This window comes from Hyla sarda, unplaced genomic scaffold (assembly GCF_029499605.1).
Source record: "Hyla sarda isolate aHylSar1 unplaced genomic scaffold, aHylSar1.hap1 scaffold_707, whole genome shotgun sequence".
Classification (NCBI taxonomy): domain Eukaryota; kingdom Metazoa; phylum Chordata; class Amphibia; order Anura; family Hylidae; genus Hyla; species Hyla sarda.
This window is the reverse complement of record NW_026610726.1, coordinates 77,281-98,196: the sequence shown is the minus strand read 5'-3', so window position 1 is coordinate 98,196 and position 20,916 is coordinate 77,281. Positions and strand designations below refer to the sequence as shown.

Sequence of the window (20,916 nt, the reverse complement as noted above, 5' to 3'; positions counted from 1 at the left end):
GACTTTAATTCAAGGCATCAGACAGGATCCGCGCGTCTCCCTTGAAGATCGTCTCTTCTGAACATAAGATGCTGTAGATACTTTTTTTTTTTTTTGCAAAACTGTTTATTAGATTTTTTCCATTTTATAAGAACAGCAATAAAAGTAAGTTTAACTACATTGCACAGGTGTAACAGACATGAGTAGTGCAGTACCCACAGAGTCAAGAAAGTAAAACACACAATAAACAGGTCATAATAGCAAGGTCATAAATTACTTTGATATCAACCTCTCCACTAGCATCAAATACCGGTATAAATAGGACAGAGCATACAACCACCCATGCACACCGACAACACAAGACCAATAAGCTGACACACACACACAAACAGAACAAAATAAAACAATACAACACACAAAAAGAAAAGAGGGGGGGGGGAGAGGGGAGGGGGCCAGGAAAGAAAAGGAAAAGATAGAAGACCTGCAGACACATGTGAAACTACAGGAAGCTCACTCCAGACCAGCTGAAAGACAAAGAGGACCAAGGGTATTAGTAAGGGACGCCAGGGAGTACCATTCAGTGTGACGGAAAAGTAACACTATGGCATCAATTGGGTTGTGGTATAGTGAGCGGACAGGAAAGTACGCCACTTTGCAAAGAATTTCCTCGCATTGTGTTCTCTGTGTCCAGTCTGTCCACCTAAAAGAAAGTCTTAATTTCTACCACATGGGCTATGACCGGCATGGGAGTCTTTATCCAGTCACACATAATTATGCACGAGGCCACCAGGAAAATTACATGGAGGAATTTTGGGATGAATCGTAGACCCACCTCCTCTGCAACAGAAAGATCAACAGACTGGAACAGAAGTGCCTGAGGAGTCAATGGAACTTGAATGATCCAATACCTAGTGATATAGTCTACAATGTCCCCCCAAAAGCTCTGCGACTTGGAACAGGACCAAATGCCATGATAAAAATCCATGTCGGGAGTATTGCATTTCGGACAGGCAGTAAGTCTGTCTGGGAATGCAGAGGTAGCCGGGATATTAAAGCCCAAGTAGCCAAAGTGCATTAGCTTAAAAAACGTTTTGCACCAGCGCTCATTGATGACATTATCCTTCACTTTTCACCAACCCCCCAATATCCGCTCGCGTACGTCAGGATCCTGAAGAATCGACTCCTATTTAGCAAAAAGTGTATGTTTGGAGACCTTTAATAGACGGTCATTAAAGTATTTATACAAAGCTGAAATAGACGCCTTCCTAGTTTGTGGACCTACCTTGTCTTCAAAAGAGGAGGAAGACAATTCGGAGGATGGTTCCTGAGCCAGAAAGTGCAAAAAAGGGAGAAGTTGAGACACTTGGAGAAAATGAGAAGGCGGCAGAGAGAAGTTAGTAATTTCCTGCGGGCGGAGCCACCGTCTTTCCTCGGCATGCATCAACTGTCCTGCCACTTTTATCCCTTTCCTACGCCAAACCTCAAACAAACTGTTCTCTCTGCCGTGGAGAAATTCCAGATGACCCCAGATATTGAGACGCCCAGATAGCAGAAAAGGTAGACCATAGGCCCTACGAACAGCTTTCCACGTTAAGATAGTGTCCCTAATTACAAATGAACGCATAATATGGGTGGGAAGGCATGGGATGCGGGTATGGAGGCAGGAAACCAAATTCCAAGGAGAAGTGAGATCTTCCTCCAAAAAATAGTTGGAATGAAAATTAGACTCATGGAGCCAGTCCATGACATGTCTAGAGAGGCATGAGAGGTTCTATAAGTCTATGACATGTTTAGAGAGGCATGAGAGGTTCTATAAGTCCATGACATGTCTAGAGAGGCATGAGAGGTTATAGCCACGGAGGTTGAGAAAACCCACACCGCCATCAGCCCTGCTAAGCATCAGTTTTTGTAAGGCAATTCGCGGGCGCTTACCCGCCCATATAAAGTGTGTGAAGGCTGAGTTTAGAGTAGTCACAGCCTTATGTTTCAATAAAACAGGCAGGGTTTGTAACTGGTATAAGAGTTGAGGAAAGCTGATCATTTTCAAATGACATTTGCCTAGGAAGGAGATTGGTAAATGATGCCAGCGACGAAGCTCATCCTGGATCTGCTCGAACAAAGGGAGATAATTCAAGGTGTAGAGGGAAGAGGGGTCTCTACCAATTTTTATACCTAAGTAAGTCATATGAGGCTTCACAAGATCCCCGAGTATGTCCAGGTTATTCCAGTAAGAAGTAGACCAAGAGGGTCCCCGCGGGAGTAGTTCACTTTTTAGTTGATTGATTTTATACCCAGAGAAGGTACCAAAATGAGCTAAAGCTGCCATCAGGGGGACGTAATGGACACTTGGATTGGCTAGGAAGATCAAAACATCATCCACGAAAAGGGTCAATTTGACTATTTTGCACTAGATGGCAATGCCTTGATACAAATCAGAGTCCTCCAGGTGACGACGGGCTAAAGGTTCCATGGCCAGATTAAATAAGAGAGGGGACAAAGGACATCCCTGTCGCATCCCTTTAAAAAGAGGGAAGGGGGGGAGACAATATGCCTGGTGTGAATTTGTGCCTGGGGGGGAAGCATAGAGACCCCCTAAAAATGTATGGAAATGACCAGTAATGCCTACCTTGTCCAACACCATCCCAAGCCAGTCCCACCTGACATTATCGAATGCCTTTTTGGCGTCAAGTGCCAGTAACAGTGGTTGTTCCCCAGGCTCAGGACGGTGCTGCATCCTACCCAGGACAGTTAACAATTTGCAGATATTAGTCACTGCTGATCGATTGCGGACAAATCCCACTTGGGAAGGACCTTTCAACAAGAGCAGAAACACACTTAAGCGATCAGCAAGCATTTTAGACACTAGCTTAAGGTCTTGGGGGATATGGGATGGTAGGATTGGGGCAGGAGGGGATCCTTGCCGGGCTTTAGAAGGATATTAATGACGGCTGTGTTTGAGTGCAAAGGCCGAGAGTCAGAATGCAGGAGATGGTTAAAGTAAGACGTTAATGGGGGCGTCACTTCATCAATCAAGACCTTATAAAATTCACCGGAGAAACCATCAGGGCCCGGCCCTTTCGCATTATGGAGACCTTTAATGTTCCGCCGAACTTCGTCTTCAGTGAAGTCCCCATTAAGAGCATCTCGGTGATCGGAGGACAGCGAGGGCAATTGAACAAACTCCAGAAATGTCTTACCAAATACCATATCCACAGGGGAAAATGGCATGGCATCCTGGTACGTAGCGCACAGTGATGTACGTTTACATCACGCACATGAGGTGAGTGCAGGCGATGCCTCTCATAGTTCGGCGGGTCATGCAGCTGATGTCCTCCATTAACCCTTCAGATGCTGCAATCGATCACGGCATCTAAAGGCTGTAATAACAGATGCTGGACTACTGTATTGTATGCAGAGGAATCGTGGGGGGCACTGTGTCAAAATGGTGGCCAAAGTCGCCCCTCAAACCAGACTATATTAGCAGAGTGCAGATATCACTGATCAGGGCTATCCTATGGCAGAGCACTGAACAGTAAAATTATGTTTTCTTTACATTTTCTCCCACAAATAATTCAATTTTTGGTTTCGACATAGATTTGGTGGTGAAATGATTGATGTTATTACAAAGTAAAATTGGTAGTGTATAAAACAAGCCTCATATGGGTCTGTAGGTGGAAAACTCAAAGCGTTACGATTTTTAGAAGGTGAGGAGGAAAAAATGAAAGTACAAAAACGGAAAAACCCTGAATCCTTAAAGAGTTAAAGTTGTCCTCTTATGACCCCCTATAACTCTTTTATATTCCAGTTTACAGGACTATATAAGGGTCATTTTTTTTGCGCCATAATCTGTAGTTTCCATTTATATCATTTTGTTTTGATGGCAATTTTTATCATTTTTTTATACATTTTTTCCTGGTATATGAAGCGACCGAAAATCAGCATTGACCTTGTACGGCACTGACCGTGCAGTTTAATTATTATTATATTTTAATTTGGACATTTACGCACACGTAATACAACATGTTTATTTTTGTTTATTTTATTTAAAAATGGGAAAAGTGATTCAAACTTTACTAAGGGAGGGGCATATTTGCATTTATTAATACTTTTTTTTTGTATATTTTTCTTATTGTTTAGTCCCCTTAGGAAACTATTACACGTGATCTTTAGATTGCAGACACTGATCAATGCCGTCATATAGAACAGTGTTATCGGTGCTCTATTACTATTAATACGGTAAATAAATAAAATAAATACAGTACTCATTACTCTATTGCTGCTGAGGCTGTCTACAGTAAGTATCTGATCGGATGAGCCAGAAGCTGTTAGGGACCCTCCGCCTGTCCTCTCAGCTGATCGGGACCCTGCAATTTTGTCGTGATGATTGCTGGATCTAAAGGGTTAGTGTCAGACACAGGACCAATCAGTGATGTCCGTCATTAGTTGTGGGTCCTGGCTGCTGATAACAATCGGGACCCACCAGGTATGAAGCGTGCTCAGCTTCATTTATGGCCAGTGTCCTGAAGGGGTTAATAGATTCCTTACTATACCCTTTTATAAACCTCATATAGGTAAATATCCTCAGGTGTCATCATGGAGGATTTCCAAGCTCTTTATGTAAAAACATTTATTATAATCTTCTGGACAACATGGCCGACACTACATAAACAATAAATCTCCATATAATGACCGTCCTTAGTATAGGTTATTCATATAGGAAGAGTTATATGGGCTCGAATGACTTTAGTCTCCTCTTACTGTCTTGGACTTTCTTCCCAAAGGGCCGGTTACCTCATCAAAAATGGTGGATTTCAAGATGGCCGCCTCTGTCTCAGCTTCTTACAGCCTCCAATCTTCTCCTTCTTCCTGTCCATCCATGTCCCTCCTCTATAATGAACTCATGTGTGATTTTATAGTATTAGTCATGGGTGTGTCTATTATAATGGAGGGCGCCTCCTTTATAATTGAGGGTGTGTCAATTATAAATGAGGGTGTGTCTATTATAATTGAGGGTGTGTCTATTATAATTCAAGGTGTCTCCTTGATAAATGTGGGTGTGTCTATTATAAATCAAGGTGTGTTTATTATAAATGTGGGTGTATCTATTATAAATGAGGGTGTGTCTATTATTATTGAGGGTCTCTCCTTTATAATAATTCTTTATTTATATAGCGCACACAGATTCCGCAGCGCTGTACACTCATATTGGTCCCTGTCCCCATTGGGGTCACATGTTTTTGAAGTGTGGGAGGAAACCAGAGGAAACCCACACAAACATGGAAGAACATACAAACTCTTTGCAGATGTTGTCTTCTGTGCTGCAAGGTAACAGTGCAAACCACTGAGCCCCCGTGCTGCCCCATGAGGGGGTATTTATCCTAATATATATATATCTGGTTCATTACGAGTCCAATCCTCCTCCCTTGTGGGCCGCCATGGTATACATTAGGTCGTGGGTGTTTTCTTATTGGATACTTCATGTGTATATATGGTATATCCTCCCACTGTACTGAAATAGTATTGTACTATGTCATTAGATTCTATATATATACATCCAGCACTGTACAGTGTATCTCAGTGATAACCTATAACCTTGATAATGAGAACATGTATTGAGAAATATCCCATTACATAATATGTAACATATGTGAATAAAGAGCGATCTATCAATCGTGGAGATAAGATGGATAAGGAACCCTGGGGAAGATTCTCAAAGAATTTTGCGCCCAAAAAAAAATCTATTTTGCGTGAAAATTCTGGCACGAAGAGTGTCAACCACATTTTCAAAGAGCTTTGTGCTGCGGCTTACACTGTTCACGTCAGTTTTGTAAAAGTGGGCGTGTCCACGTATATTGTCCGCTTTACATGATATTTGGGGTGAGAGTCCAGTTTACATCCAAAATTTCACACAAGCTTTTTGATATCACAGAAATGGTTGCAGTTTTATAGTTTTTGTTTTTCTTAGTTTTTTGGGGATAAGGTGTTATTTAAGTAATTATTAAAAAAAGAAATAATTATTATTGAAAAATGTTATTAAAAAGTATATATATATTTTTATTTTTTTCTTGGTCACTGCACCTGCACTCACATTTAAGCTCAGAAATGTTTTATATATACAGTTATCGCTTGTCTGGGCACTAGTAACCATGGAATATTTTGTGAGATGTTTCTGCCAGAATTTTCTGGGATGTAAAATTTGGTGCAAAAATCGACAATTTTGATGCCAAAATTGCCAATTTTTGCAAAGAAAAAAAAAATCCAATATGGCTGCAAAAAAAAGGGGTGCGTAAATTTATTTTCACATATTTTCAAAGCAGCACAAAAGACCTTTGTAAATGTGAGGAGAATAATATCGCTGGAACAGAAATTACAGTAGTTTTTGAGAATCTTCCCTCTGTGTTTGAAAAGTAAATTTTTATTAAACATTTGTAACAAGGTAATGTATTATATTCTAGTACCTATGACATATATACAGATGTGTTATTTGGATTCTATTTGCATTTTGTATAACAGACATTTCTGTAGGTGTGCAACAAGACTTGATTTCCGAGTAAAACATTTCCCACATTCTGAACATGGAAACGGCTTCTCCCCTGTGTGAGTTCTTTGATGTTCAACAAGAGTTGATTTCTTAGTAAAACATTTTCCACATTCTAAACAAGAATATGGTTTCTCCCCTGTGTGAGTTGTTTGATGTTCAACAAGGTTTGATTTCTTAGAAAAACATTTCCCACATTCTGAACATGGAAATGGCTTCTCACCTGTGTGAGTTTTCTGATGTTCAACAAGCCACGTTTTAGAAATAAAATATTTTCCACATTCTGAACATGAAAATGGCTTCTCTCCTGTGTGGGTTCTTTGATGTCCAACAAGATGCGATTTCTGAGTGAAACATTTTCCACATTGTGAACATGCAAATGGCTTCTCCCCTGTGTGAGTTCTCTGATGCACAACAAGATCTGATTTAGAAGTAAAACATTTCTCACATTCTGAACATGAAAATGGCTTCTCTCCTGTGTGAGTTCTCTGATGTGTAACAAGACTTGATTTCTGAGTAAAACATTTCCCACATTCTGAGCATGAATATGATTTCTTTCCTGTGTGATTTCTTTCATGTCCATCATTCCTTCTGTGACTTTTATTTTGCTGAACATCCTGTGATAATTGAGAAGACAGGACCTGTATATAAGGATGAGATGACAGATCTTGGCTGTGAAGGGCTGAGGGTGTATCTGGGATAATGGAATATTCTTCATATGTATCTTGTGTGATATCATCATCTGCTTTATAATCTGAAGATATAAGATTCTCCTCTGATCTCCTGCTACAAGAATCTGCAGAGAATAACACAGATTTTATTAATAACTGCGCCCATATTTATAGTCTTTTTAGTAGAACATTATAAGTGCAGCATGTGACATCATGGAACCTTCTCCCCGTCCTCTGGATAATAAATAGTTAATGTAGACATAATATAGGGTCTTCAGGTCACATACACCCCACTCCTGGACCCCATCACACTCCCATCCAGCAGCAATGAAAAATCCATAGGGCACAAATCAGACGACAGCCGAGGCGGTTCAGAGCCCACAGCAATACAGAAGTGCTGGGAAATATCCCAAATTTTATTGCCGACTAGGAGGCTCATAATATGCTGTCCAAATTCTTTACTACTCAATAGCAGCTGAAATAACATAGTACAGATACAGGAGAGAAAAACTTTAACAGTGCAACCAAACATGTTGAACAGGTATAGGTGTGTTGACCAATCAGATATCATGAGAGGTGATATAAGTCCAGGTGACCTAATAACGTCTCCTTTCTTTGCTGCTCCACAGGAGAGTTAAGTATTTCATATATATACTTAAATTTTCCTCAGTGTGATTACACATTATATATTATATTTTCTTCACTTTCTTATATATATCATCTTTTTCCCCGTTTAGTATATTCATATCTGTCTTTATGTTATATATATATATATATATATATATATATATATATATGTATATCCTCCATATCATCCACTCCCCCCCCCCCCCCCCTCTTCATTCCGGTTATCATTGCCTTTTCTTATATATTTATATACATACATAACTCCTTTGTATTTCGTTCTGTCATCACTTGGTAATTCACTTTCTAACACATCTACTCACCTTCAGACAGTCTCAGTATATCTGATAGAATTTCTATACCCCCCGACTCAATCATATCTCCCTCATCAAATTCAATTTTCCACACAAGACTATCTTCTTATCTCTCAAGAAATCAAAGAACTGATTTCAAAAAGAGCCATCATGAAAGCCAACCCAAACACTCCAGGTTTCATAAGCAATATCTTCCTTGTGAAGAAGAAGGACGGAGGTCACCGTCCAGTTATAAATCTTCGTCACTTGAACGACTTCGTTTTTTACCAACACTTCAAGATGGAAGGTATCCATCTGCTAAGAGATCTTCTTTTAGAACAAGATTGGTTAGTGAAAGTAGACCTAAAGGACGCCTACTTGACGGTTCCTATTCACCCCTCCCATCAACATTATCTCCAATTCTTTTGGGAAGACACTCTATGGCAATTCACTTGCCTCCCATTCGGTCTCTCCTCAGCCCCTTGGTGTTTCACCAAGCTAATGAAACCCGTAGTCGCCTTATTAAGAAGTTGTGGTGTTCGTCTCATTATATATTTAGACAACATTCTTATCATGGCTCAATCTCCCAACATGGTAATTCGACATCTAGATTGGACAATTTCTCTACTGTCCAGCCTGGGATTCTCGATCAATCTGAAGAAATCTATTCTCTCTCCTTCCAGGAAGATAGAATTCCTTGGCTTCACGATAGATACTCTATCATCTACTCTCAGCCTCCCCAACAAGAAATTATTCACTATCAAGAAAGAAATTCTTTCTATCCTTCGCAAACAATCAGTTTCTTTGAGAACGATCGCGAGGATCGTAGGCCTTCTCTCGGCCTCCATCCAAGCAATTTTCCCTGCACCTTTACACTACAGAGCTCTACAGAGATTGAAAAAGTACTACCTCCAGAAAGGCTTATCTTATTCAGACGAGATTTCCTTATCTCCAGAGGCAGAGGAGGAACTACAATGGTGGCTAACTCATATCCAGCTTTGGAATGGGAAAGCAATTTTCAACTGCAGACCAGACCTGGTGATAGAATCAGACACCAGTCTCCAAGGATGGGGAGCTCGATGCGGCTCGGCTTCAACAGGAGGCAATTGGTAAGAGACAGAACAAAAACTCCACATCAATTGTCTAGAACTGTTGGCTGGTTTTTTCGCCCTAAAGAGCTTTGCGAAATTCAGATCGCATTGTTGTGTATTGATCCGCATGGACAACATTTCGGCGGTTCAATATATCAATCGCTTAGGTGGCACGGGTTCCAAAACCCTATCAGACATAGCCACCCAATTATGGAATATTTGCTTAGCCAGAAACATAATTTTGAAATCAGAATACCTTCCGGGCCTATACAACTCAATCGCGGACTGGAACTCCCGTTATTTAATAGATTCCAGCGACTGGATGTTAGACCGTGCAATTTTCCAGACTATCAACAACCTTTGGGGTCCAGTAATATTAGACCTCTTCGCGTCTCGCCTCAACCATCAAGTTCCAATGTTTTACAGTTGGCGCCCAGATCCGGAAGCCATAGCTCAGGACGCATTTCTTCAAACTTGGCCCTCAGGCATTCTCTATGCTTTCCCTCCTTTCGCAATGATCCCCAGAGTTCTTCTTCAAACAATGTCACTTCAATCTACTCTGATTCTCATCACACCTTGGTGGCCAACTCATGCATGGTTCCCTCAGATCTTGGGCATGACCATAGATTTTCCGAGGATCCTTCCTTCTTTTCCTCACATCCTTCTAGACCCATACTTCAATCCTCACCCCCTAATCCATTCGAATTCCATGTCTCTAGTGGCTTGGTTCATTTCGGGCAACCTTCAGACGATATCGAACTTTCACAGTCATCTAAGAACATTCTGGCCGAGGTCTGGGCTCCAGGCACCAGAAAATCTTACCGATCAGCTTGGAAAGTTTGGGATAATTGGTGCTTTAGAAGACACCTGGATCCCTTTCAAGCATCTATCTCCCACATCATAAATTTCCTGTCTGAATTATTCGATTCAGGCAAGGCTTATCGTACTATTAACTTATATCGTTCAGCCATTTCTGCTCATCACTCTTTATTCTTAGACATTCCTGTAGGCAAACATCCTCTTATCTGTAAATTACTTAAAGGCATTCGACTCCAAAGACCTCCTCGACCTAAATATCAATCTACTTGGGATGTCTCCCTAGTTATATCTTTACTTTCATCTTGGTCAGACAATGAATCTATACCTTTAAAGTTCCTTTCTTTCAAATTAACCATGCTATTATGTCTTATTTCTATTAAACGGATTTCAGACGTCCATGCTCTAGACATATCCAGAAGAACTTTTTCTCCTCATGGTGTTCGTTTTGAAATTTGTAGACGCACCAAAACTTCTATTCAATCAATTTTCTATCCTTACTTCCCCAACCGTCCTGATCTATGTGTGGTCTCTTATCTATGTACCTATGAACAAAGAACTTCCTCTCTTCGTTCTTCTTCTCCTCAACTTCTCATATCTTTTGCAAACCTCATCTACCCGTTTCTTCTTCTACTCTAGCTAGATGGGTCAGATCTACCATGTCCCTAGCTGGCATTGACACATCCCTTTTCAGTGCCCATTCAGTTCGTAGCGCCATGGCTACAAAAACAGCACTCACAGGTGGCTCCCTATCAGATATTTTGAAGGCCGCAGACTGGTCTTCTGAAACAACTTTTAGAACCTTTTATTTCCGCCCTGAACCTCATGTTTCTATGTCTGTCTTTTAAATTATATTAATTGTATATAGAATACTATGACTGTTTATGAAATTTTTATGTTTTAGCTTTAAACTTGCATATTATGAGCCTCCTAGTCGGCAATAAAATTCAAGATTTTCCTAGTTTTTATGAAGGAAAATATAGATTTTATAACGACAGGAGGCGAATAATATCCCACCCATGCCCAACCCTAATGATATAATTCATTTATATTTTCCAGCCTACTAGATTCGACGAAATGATCAGCCTACGACGACTTCTCCCTCGGATGACTCCTCTTCTCTTTAATCTGATCTCCTAAGTCAAGTCCTTATGGATTCAACCCTCATACCTTTAAGATGAAGATTTGACCTGCCTAACTGTTTATGATTCAGATATGGATTGTTTTTTCCTACACACATCAAAGAAAGGAGACGTTATTAGGTCACCTGGACTTATATCACCTCTCATGATATATGATTGGTCAACACACCTATACCTGTTCAACATGTTTGGTTGCACTGTTAAAGTTTTTCTCTCCTGTATCTGTACTATGTTATTTCAGCTGCTATTGAGTAGTAAAGAATTTGGACAGCATATTATTCGCCTCCTGTCGTTATAAAATCTATATTTTCCTTCATAAAAACTAGGAAAATCTTGAATTATTCCTCTAGTCGTATACATGGAAATCCTGCTGACTATATAAAATGGAGACAACAGAGACAATAAAAAAGGGTGAATTATACTCACCGATAATTTGTTTCTCTCTTTGTCTCCATGACAGCACCCTCTCCCCTCCAGTGTATTTATAAAGAACACAGAGTAGAAACGGAAAAAAGTGGTAACTAAAAACCAACCCCAAAAGTTATCACCAAAGGGTGGGATGTATGGGTGCTGTCGTGGAGACTTCCCAGAAAACAAATTGTGCTCAGGGCTTACATTCGAGCTCGTGGTAGCGAGCGCTGAATACACAGCTATGCAAACCATACATTCACTTAGCAAGCGGTTTGAGTTGTTCCATACTTGAGATCGTACCTACATACAAACCTGCGTACCTGTATAAATAAGAATGACTGACAAAGTGGTTGAGTTGTGCCCAATAATCGCATATGAGGGCATACCCTATGGTTAATTGAAAAGAATAAGGGAGGGTTGGGAGGGTGCCTGGAACCACGTACGCCCCGCCCATCTGTAGCGGGGGCGTTTTATGGTGGTGCTTCCTGCATGGCCCCGCCTGTAGGTGCGGGGGGGGGGCATGGGAATTCACGCCCCCTCGCACAAATTCAGCCTTAAAGGCTTCCTACTTGTGCTCAGGGCTTACATTCGAGCTCGTGGTAGTGAGCGCTGAATACACAGCTATGCAAACCATACATTGACTTACCAAGCGGTTTGAGTTGTTCCGTACTTGAGATCGTACCTACATACAAACCTGCGTACCTGTATAAATAAGAATGACTAACGAAGCGGTTGAGTTGTGCCCAATAACCGCGTATGAGGGCACGCCTATAGAGGGCAAAAAAGTCAAGAAGTAGAATTAATGACAACGTTCCTGACCATGATAACCGACACCACAACCAGTCATATCTGTCTTTCCCTAAACTGTTCTTACTAGACTCAAGGAACCAGGGAGCTGTGCCTGCCGGCTAGCGATCACATGAGGCAGTACCTGACACTGGGAAGATAGGTGGTGACGCCTACTGCGTCCGGCCCGGCACTGGAACAGGACCTGACTGCGTGCTAGCTGATACGTTCATGTTGACATACTTACTGTGGTGATTTGCCGAAAGGGGAACCGATAAAGCTTGTCGGGCATAATCTGTCCTCCTGTCCCTGCTGATAAGTGGCAAAATCTACATTGTTAGTTAAGTGATATGAAGTTGACTGGACTGTACCGTGAGTCATGTCCTAGCCTGCCAACATACCGTCATGGATGTGGTCTCAGGAGTAATGACCTGCAGCGGACGACGGGCCTCCTCACCCTGATCCTGCCTGCAGACTCGGCAGAACTCAGTGACAGTCAAGCCTAAGGACTATCATGCCCGCAGACAGGCATCAACCGAGGCGCCGTGTCCGCAGACGTGACCGACCTCTGCGTGACTATCGTACCTGTAGACTCTGACAGGTCTTGCATGCCCTCGTGCCTGTGGATGTGACAGGCCTCTTTGTGACTATCGTACCTGTAGACTGACAGGTCTCACATACCCTTGTGCCTGTGGGTGTGACAGGTCTTCGCGTAACCGCTGTGCCTGGGATGGCAATCTGACTCGAACCTCGTACCTGTAGGCGTGACAGGTCTTTGAGTAACCCTCGTGCTTGTGGAAGAGATAGCTGTTAGCGTGGCTCTGACATGGGTGGATGAAACAAATAATGCGTGAAATAACCATCTATGAGTCGAGGAATTGTGACTCTATGACCTGTGTTGGCGGAACATTGACTGAGCCGTGAATCTCCCGAAAGGCGGAAGTGAATGGCAGCTGAGTGCCTGGCGTGATGTATGCGTGGAGAAATGGGATGAGACTAAGTGTATGCTGTTGCGCTGAAGAATAGTCAGAACAGCATACGTAGGGGCCCCCACTGCGACGTGTCAGCCAGACGGTTGACCCACTGCCTATGTGTATCGAGTCATATTGCACTGAAGCAGAGTCAGGAACAACGGACTTCATCAGGACCCCGACTGAAGAGAGTCAGGACAGAGGAACTTGGTGGGTGAGGGACGTGCGAGGCTCTGAAGCCGTGTCAGCAGCAGCATCAGTGTGTGGAGCAAGTAACTATGGTAAGCAACAAGAGTGGTCATATTGCACTGAAGCAGAGTCAGGAACAACAGACTTCACCAGGACCCCGTCTGAAGCGAGTCAGGACTGAGGAACCTGGTGGGTGAGGGACGCGCGAGGCTCTGAAGCCGTGTCAGCAGCAGCGTCAGTGTGTGGAGCAAGTAACTGTGGTAAGCAATCAAGAACAACAAAAATCCACCCCCACCCCCCCGAGCTGAAAGCTGAAGAGGAAAGCCACTTGTGGGGCTTTAGTAACCAGTGGAAATGATGCAACAATCTGGAGAAGGGGTATGCAAGCATTGTTGGGCTGTTGATAAGGAGACTGTGCCGGGGTGCCCTTAGTACAGGGTTTTGACGGCGAGGAGATAACCCCAACCCCGCCTCCGCCCCCCCGCCTTGACTCACTATTGCAGCAGGGTGCTGTGTGAAGGCCATGTATGTGTCCCCCCCCAACCCCCTGTACGACCCATCTTAAGCCTGACTTTGAGGGAACGTGGTATGTGTGGCTGTGCCTTTGCGTGCAGCATGCATGAGAAGTTTTTTTTTTTTTTCAAGTGTAAGATCTGACAGGGGTCTATAACCACAGTTGCTCGGTGTGACCCCCTGTGGGCATGGCATGTGGGGGGTATGCCAGCCCTCTGTGTTTCGTGATGTCGTAGCTTTGAAGAAGTGTCAGTAACAGCAACTGCGCAGTGCTGCCCCCTGCGGGCGTGGCAGGTGTGACGGGGAAACAACCACCCATGTGTCGTGAAGTTGTTATTCGGAAGATATGTCAGTGACAACAATTAAATTGCGCGTCTCCCTGCAGAACGTGGTAGGTGAAGTGGGTGAACACTACTTGTGTCATGGTATGGATGTGCAGAATGACGTGTCAGCGGCCACAGTTTAGTGCGTGCTGTACGATAGTTAGAAGGTAGCAGGTGTGCGTATGACAGATACAGATGCTTATTCTGTGACTGAGCAGTTAATATGGTAACGTGACTGTGGAATGTCAGCTGCGGGGACCAGTAGCCGGTACCGACGTGTGTGCAGCGTAACTATTGTGAATGTACCGAACAACCTGAGACTATCTGTGCAGCATGAAGCTACGAGCGTGTGGATGGTGTATGACGTGTAAAGTTGTGCGTATGAACAGGACTAACTATGAGCATGTGTGCGGTAACACAATGAGGAGCTGGATACGACAATAGTTGTGAGCGTACGTTCAGAGCGACCCATATGCGCACACGTATGAATACAGTGACACACGTGAGTGCCGTATAACCGTGACGGGCACGATGCGGTGCTAATGGTGTGAGCGTTCGGTACTATGGCTGTACTCACAGTGTGTGGCGTGAAGAGCGTATGTACTGTGCGCGACAAGGAACTGTGCCCACTACATGGAAGCTATTATCGTATGGACTGTACCCAATACTGTAACTGTACTCACTAAATATGACACTGCGGGCGTGTGTGCTGTATGCAACAATGGGACTGTACTTCCTGTGTGTGCCAGAATGAGCGTGAGTACTATGTGTGATACTGTAACTGTACCCACTATGTGCAACACTGAGCGTGTGTGTGGGATGCAAACAGGAACTGTAGCCACTGTAAGTGACAGCAAGAGCGCACGTGCTGTACATGATACCACAGCTGTACCCACTGTATGTGATGCTGTGAGCGTGTATTTGATACCATGATGTACCTGTACTTGCTGCATATGACCCTGAACATGTGCGTACTGTAACGACATTCTGTACCCACTGAAACACTATGGAGTGTGTGCTCTATATAAACTAACTGTATGCCCTGCGTGTGCCACTAAGAGCGCCTGTTATGCAGGATGAAAAATGTTTGTGCGCGGTGTAAACGCTTGAGTGTGTGTGCAGTATGGAACGGTGGGTGGTATGGTATTGATGTAACGTAAGAGCAGAAATGTTATGGGTGTATACGTGTTGCGTGCGGTGTGAAACCATGAGTGTATGTATCGTGTGAAGCTACGTGTGAAATACATTTCTATAAGTGACTGCATGGTATGAGTGCTATGAACCTATATATGCAGTGAGATGCTATGAAACGTGTTAAGCTATGTGCGGTAAAGAACTGCTATGTCGTAACAGCAGTAGATGCTGTGAGTGTATGTACCGTATACATGTTTGCAGTGTGGAACGAATGAGCGTGGGAACCGTGTAAGCTACATGAGGTATGGATGTTATGAGTGACTGTGTGGCATGAATGCTAAGATTGACTATTTGGTGACTGTACGGTATAAATGCTAGGTGACTGTACGGTATGAACGCCGAGTGACTGTACTGTATGAATGCAAGTGACTGTACATTATAACTGCTGAGTGACCACTGTATGAATGCAAGTGACTGTACAATATAAATGCTGAGTGACTGTACTGTACGAATGGTGAGTGACTGTACTGTACGAATGGTGAGTGACTGTACTGTACGAATGCTGAGTGACTGTATGGTATGCATGCTGAGGGACTGTACAGTATGCACGCTGAGGGACTGTACGGTATGAATGCTGAGGGACTGTACGGTATGAATGCTGAGGGACTGTATGGTATAAATGCTGAGGGACTGTACGGTAGGAATGCTGAGGGACTGTACGGTATGAATGCTGAGGGACTGTACGGTATGAATGCTGAGTGACTGCTGTATGAATGCTGAGTGACTGCTGTATGAATGCTGAGTGACTGTACGGTATGCACGCTGAGGGACTGTACGATATGAATGCTGAGGGACTGTACGGTATAAATGCTGAGGGACTGTACGGTATAAATGCTGAGTGACTGCTGTAAGAATGCTGAGTGACTGCTGTGAGAATGCTGAGTGACTGTGCTGTATGAATGCTGAGTGACTGTAATGGATGCTGGTATGGGGATTTGTTATAATTCTATTTAACATTAAATTACAAAGATGGAAGCCATTCAAGCTGCTATTGACAGACACACCTGTCACGAAGCAGATCCCGTAGACTGTGTAAAGGTCCGGCCTGGATTGACCTGCTTCAGGGTCACAGCGGCTCCGCCCCCTCGAGCCCCGTGGGAAGCGGGCAGAAAGGCGGTGGCCAGAACCACCGCCGCCCCCCCGTTCAGCCGGACCCGGGGGCAGCTCCGGCCGATCCAGGACAGCTGACAGGGTAGGCCCCGCCCCCCTGCACCAAGCGGCCCGGCGGCCGCAGGAGTCGGGGAGCCCAAGGGCTACAGCAGGGCCTACAGCCCTGCTGCTAACGGCCGGCCGAGCCGATTACAGGGAGAATCTCCGCCCCCCACCTGCCCCGTGGCATCACCCCCGGCAACCGGGAGGGACGCCGGGCACGCAGCCCGACCACGGGGAGGGGGAGGGGTGGGGTTGCTCCCTGTAAGTACCGGGTAGGGGAAGACGGCCCAGTCTGCCGGAGGCTGGAGTGCAGGGGCCCCCACCCCCTCGTGCGCCACGCAGCCCCATGTGTTACTGCGGCTGGGGGCGGTGGTTAGGGTGCTGGGCGCGCTGGATGGGGCATCAGTTAGCAGCCCCGGGAGCGTGGAGGAGCAGCATGTGCCACACCCTAAAGGAAGGTTCTAACATGAGAATTGGATGCTAGAGGATGCTGAAAAAGAATAGAAAGGGCCGAAACCTGACCCTTAAGGGACCTGAGAGCAAGCCCCTGTTCTAACCCCGACTGTAAAAAGGAGAGAAGACGGGGAACGGAAAAAGTAACAGGAGAAGAACCCTGAGCTTCGCACCAACGAAAATAAGACCGCCAGGTACGATGGTAAATTTTCGCAGAGGAGGGCTTGCGAGCCCTGAGCATGGTGCGAATCACTTGGGAAGAGAACCCGCGAGCTCTTAAAACCGCGGTCTCAACCGCCACACCGTCAAATGCAGCGACTGTAAATTGGGGTGGCAAAGGTCTGGACAGTAGGTCTGGACGAAGTGGAAGGTGTAACGGAACGTCATCCAGGAGCCTGACCACGTCGGCATTCCACGCCCTTCGGGGCCAATCGGGAGCCACCAGGATGGTGGAAACACCCTCCGCTTTTAGCTTCCTCAGGACCCTGGGAAGGAGAGGAAGGGAACAGAAAGAGCAAGGCAAAACTCGCCCAAGGAATAACTAGGGCATCCACGGCTAGAGCCAGGGGGTCCCGGGACTTCGACACAAACTGAGGAATCTTCTGATTGTGTCGAGACGCGAAGAGGTCCACGTCTGTAACGCCCTAGAGGTCGCAAATCTGTGCGAACACCTCCGGATGCAGTGACAACTCGCCGGGGTCGGCTGAGGACCGGCTGAGAAAATCCGCTTCCCAGTTGAGCACTCCCGGAATGTGAATCGCCGAAATGGCCGGAACCTTGTGTTCCGCCCAAAGAAGAATCCTTGTCACCTCTGCCATGGCTGCAGAGCTGTGAGTGCCGCCCTGGCGATTGTTTTATGCCACGGCCGTGGTGTTGTCCGACTGGACCCGGACAGGGCGGCCCTGAAGCAGGGACTCCCAATGAAGCAGACAAAAGTGGATCGCCGGCAGTTCCAAGATGTTTATGGGAAGAGGCCTTGAACTGTTCGGTCCCTGAAAACACCTCCCCAGCCCGACAGGCTGTCATCCGTTGTGACCACCTGCCAGTGGAGGGGAAGAAATGATCGCCCCTGGAGAAGCAGGGGGAGCGGAGCCACCAGAGAAGAGACAGACGAGACTGTTGAGGGAGAACAATCTTGCGGTCGAGTGACAGAGGGGACCTGTCCCACCAGGAGAGAGAGAATCACCATTTGAAGTGGCCGGTAATGAAATTGGGCAAAGGGTATGGCCTCCATGGCTGCCACCATCCGACCCAGGACTTCCATGCAAGTACAGATGGAGACTGGGATCGGAGTCTGGAGAGAGCGGACTCCTGACAAGAGAGCCAGACATTTGTGCGGCGGAAGACGAATCCGAGCAGAGGCCGTGTCGAATTGAAGCCCCAAGAAGACCAGAGACTGGGTGGGGGAGAGAACAGACTTGTCTCAGTTGACCATTCACCCGAAGCAACATAAGGTCTGGAGAGTGAGAGACACATTCTCCAGAGACTGGGCTCTGGTGGGAGCCTTGATGAGAATGTCGTCCAAGTACGGTATCACAGAGACTCCTCTGGACCGTAAAAGGGCTATAACGGGGGCCAGGATCTTGGTAAAGACTCGAGGAGACGTGGCCAGACCAAAAGGGAGAGCTACAAATTGAAAATGACCTTCCGGAACCGCAAAGCGGAGGTACCGTTGATGGCCGGGAAAAATTGGAATTTGGAGGTAGGCATCCTTGATGTCCACCGGGGAAAGAAACTCCCCTTGCTCCATAGATGCCGCCACCGAACGGAGAGATTCCATTTGGAAATGGCGGACTAGAAGATGTCGGTTGAGACGCTTGAGATCCAAGATTGGCCGCACAGAACCGCCTTTCTTGGGAACCACGAAAAGAGTGGAATAGAAACCCAGAAATCATTCCCAGGAAGGAACCGGGACAATGACTCCCTGGACAAGAAGGGACCGAAGCGCCCCCCCCCCCCCCCCCCCGAAATTCCTTTGCTAGAGAAGGGGACCGGGGGGCCTGGGACTGAAAAAAAGCGATCCCTCGGAAGGGAGGCATATTCTATCTGGTACCCATTGGATAACACGTCCCTGACCCAGGAGTCCTGAATGCACGCGGTCCAGACGTCTCGAAAGAGCAAGAGGCGACCTCCCACCCGCAAAAAAACTGCGGGTGGGGGCGTCCCTTCATTCATAAGTGGATTTGCGGTTGCCTGGCTTGGCCGCAAAATGGCCGGAGCGGTTGTCCGACTTCCAAGAGGGGCGCGCCCGGAAGGAGGGAGCCTTTTTGTCCCACGCAGGCGCCTGCCCCGACCCCTTAGAGGTACCGAAACTCCGAAAGGACCGGAAGGAAGAGGACTTTTTGCAGGAAGAAGCTCTAGCCTTGTTCTGAGGTAATAAAGAACTCTTGCCACCCATCGCCTCAGAAATAATCTCATCGAGGCGTTAGCCAAAAAGTCGAGAACCGGCAAAAGGGATCTTGGTGAGAGACTTTTTGGAGGCGGCATCCGCGTTCCATGCTTTAAGCCATATGGAACAACGGAGAGCCACCAGGTTACCAGTAGCAAAGGCGGCACAGCGGGCTGACTACATGGAAGCAGAGCACAGGAAGTCTCCAGCCTTTGAGCATTGGAGAGCTAGAGCAGACAGTTCCTCTGGGGGAGATCCCGAAAGAATGCCCTGATGGAGTTGGGAATACCAAACTGAAAGGGCCTTCGACACCCAGGCGGAGGCGAAGGCAGGAAGCAGGGAGGAACCCACTGCTTCGAAAGCATACTTCGCAAAGGTCTCAACCTTCTTGTCTGCCGGATATTTGAAGGCGGCCGCATCCGCCAACGGCAGCGTAGTTGCCTTAGAGAGGCAGGAAACCGGTGGGGGGGGGGGGGGGGGGGGAGTCCACTTAGAGACGAGGTCCTTGGCGAAAGGATATCGCGCTTGAACTTTCTTCGTTCCCTGAAACTTCTTGTCAGGATGCCTCCAGGCCGATTCCAGAAAGACGTCAAATTCAGCGTGAGAGCTAAACATCTTGGGTGCCGGTCGGACTCGATGAAAGGATACTTCTGGAACTAGGTCCGAAGACCCCGGGTCCTCTAGGTGAAAGATGTCTCTTATGGCCGTAACTAATGAGTTCACCGTATCCACTGTGTCCGAGCGGTCCTCTGAGTCAGATGCCGATTCAGATATTTCGTCCGCAAGTTCTCCAGGAGAGTGCGAACAAGTGGATGCTGCCCTGGAAGAAGGAGACTCCGACCGGGTACGCGGCTCTGGAGAGCCAGAGCGGTGATCACGGGAGCGTTCTCTGGAGGGATGCGCGAGCGGCCCGAAGAAGCGGCAGGGCGAGACCTGTGAGGGGAGCGGCCGTGTCTACCAGAGGACCCATGGGACGAGTCAGAGGAGACATCCCTATTACGCTTGTGTGAAGCATAGGGGGAAGGGGAGCGGGTCCTTCTAGAGGGCCGGTGTAGGGTAGATCTCTCCAAGGCAGTCACCACAGAACAGGAGACCTGCACCAAGTCGGATATAGACTGTGAGAGGGAGGAAACCCAGGCTGGAGGGGCGGCTGAACCCACCGGGTCTGAAAGAGCATCCGGGTTATGAATAGCAGGGGGGTCTGGGGGAGCAGTGGAGCAGGCGGAACAAGTGGGTTCAGCAGAACCTGGCATTTTGGAGTTACAGCTTTTACAACTGTAATGAGTAACAAATACTCCAGTTATCTGTTTTGAGGGAGGAACAGTTCTAGGCACGGACATAGTAAAGAAAAAGAACAATCTCACCCAGTCTGTGTCCCCAG

General features: G+C 46.1%; 2 protein-coding genes across 2 annotated transcripts in view; one reads left to right on the top strand and one right to left on the bottom strand.

Annotated features, from left to right (window-relative positions):
- LOC130344230 (oocyte zinc finger protein XlCOF6-like) overlaps nucleotides 1–20,916 on the bottom strand; it is a 117,656-nt gene that overhangs the window by 31,150 nt on the left and 65,590 nt on the right. The window contains exon 4 of the mRNA XM_056554400.1: nucleotides 6,519–7,052. Coding sequence (XP_056410375.1) covers nucleotides 6,519–7,052 — 534 coding nt within the window. The remainder of the gene's footprint in view (nucleotides 1–6,518; nucleotides 7,053–20,916) is intronic.
- Nucleotides 1–20,916, top strand: part of LOC130344229 (oocyte zinc finger protein XlCOF6-like) — a 133,893-nt gene that overhangs the window by 80,509 nt on the left and 32,468 nt on the right. The window lies entirely within an intron of this gene.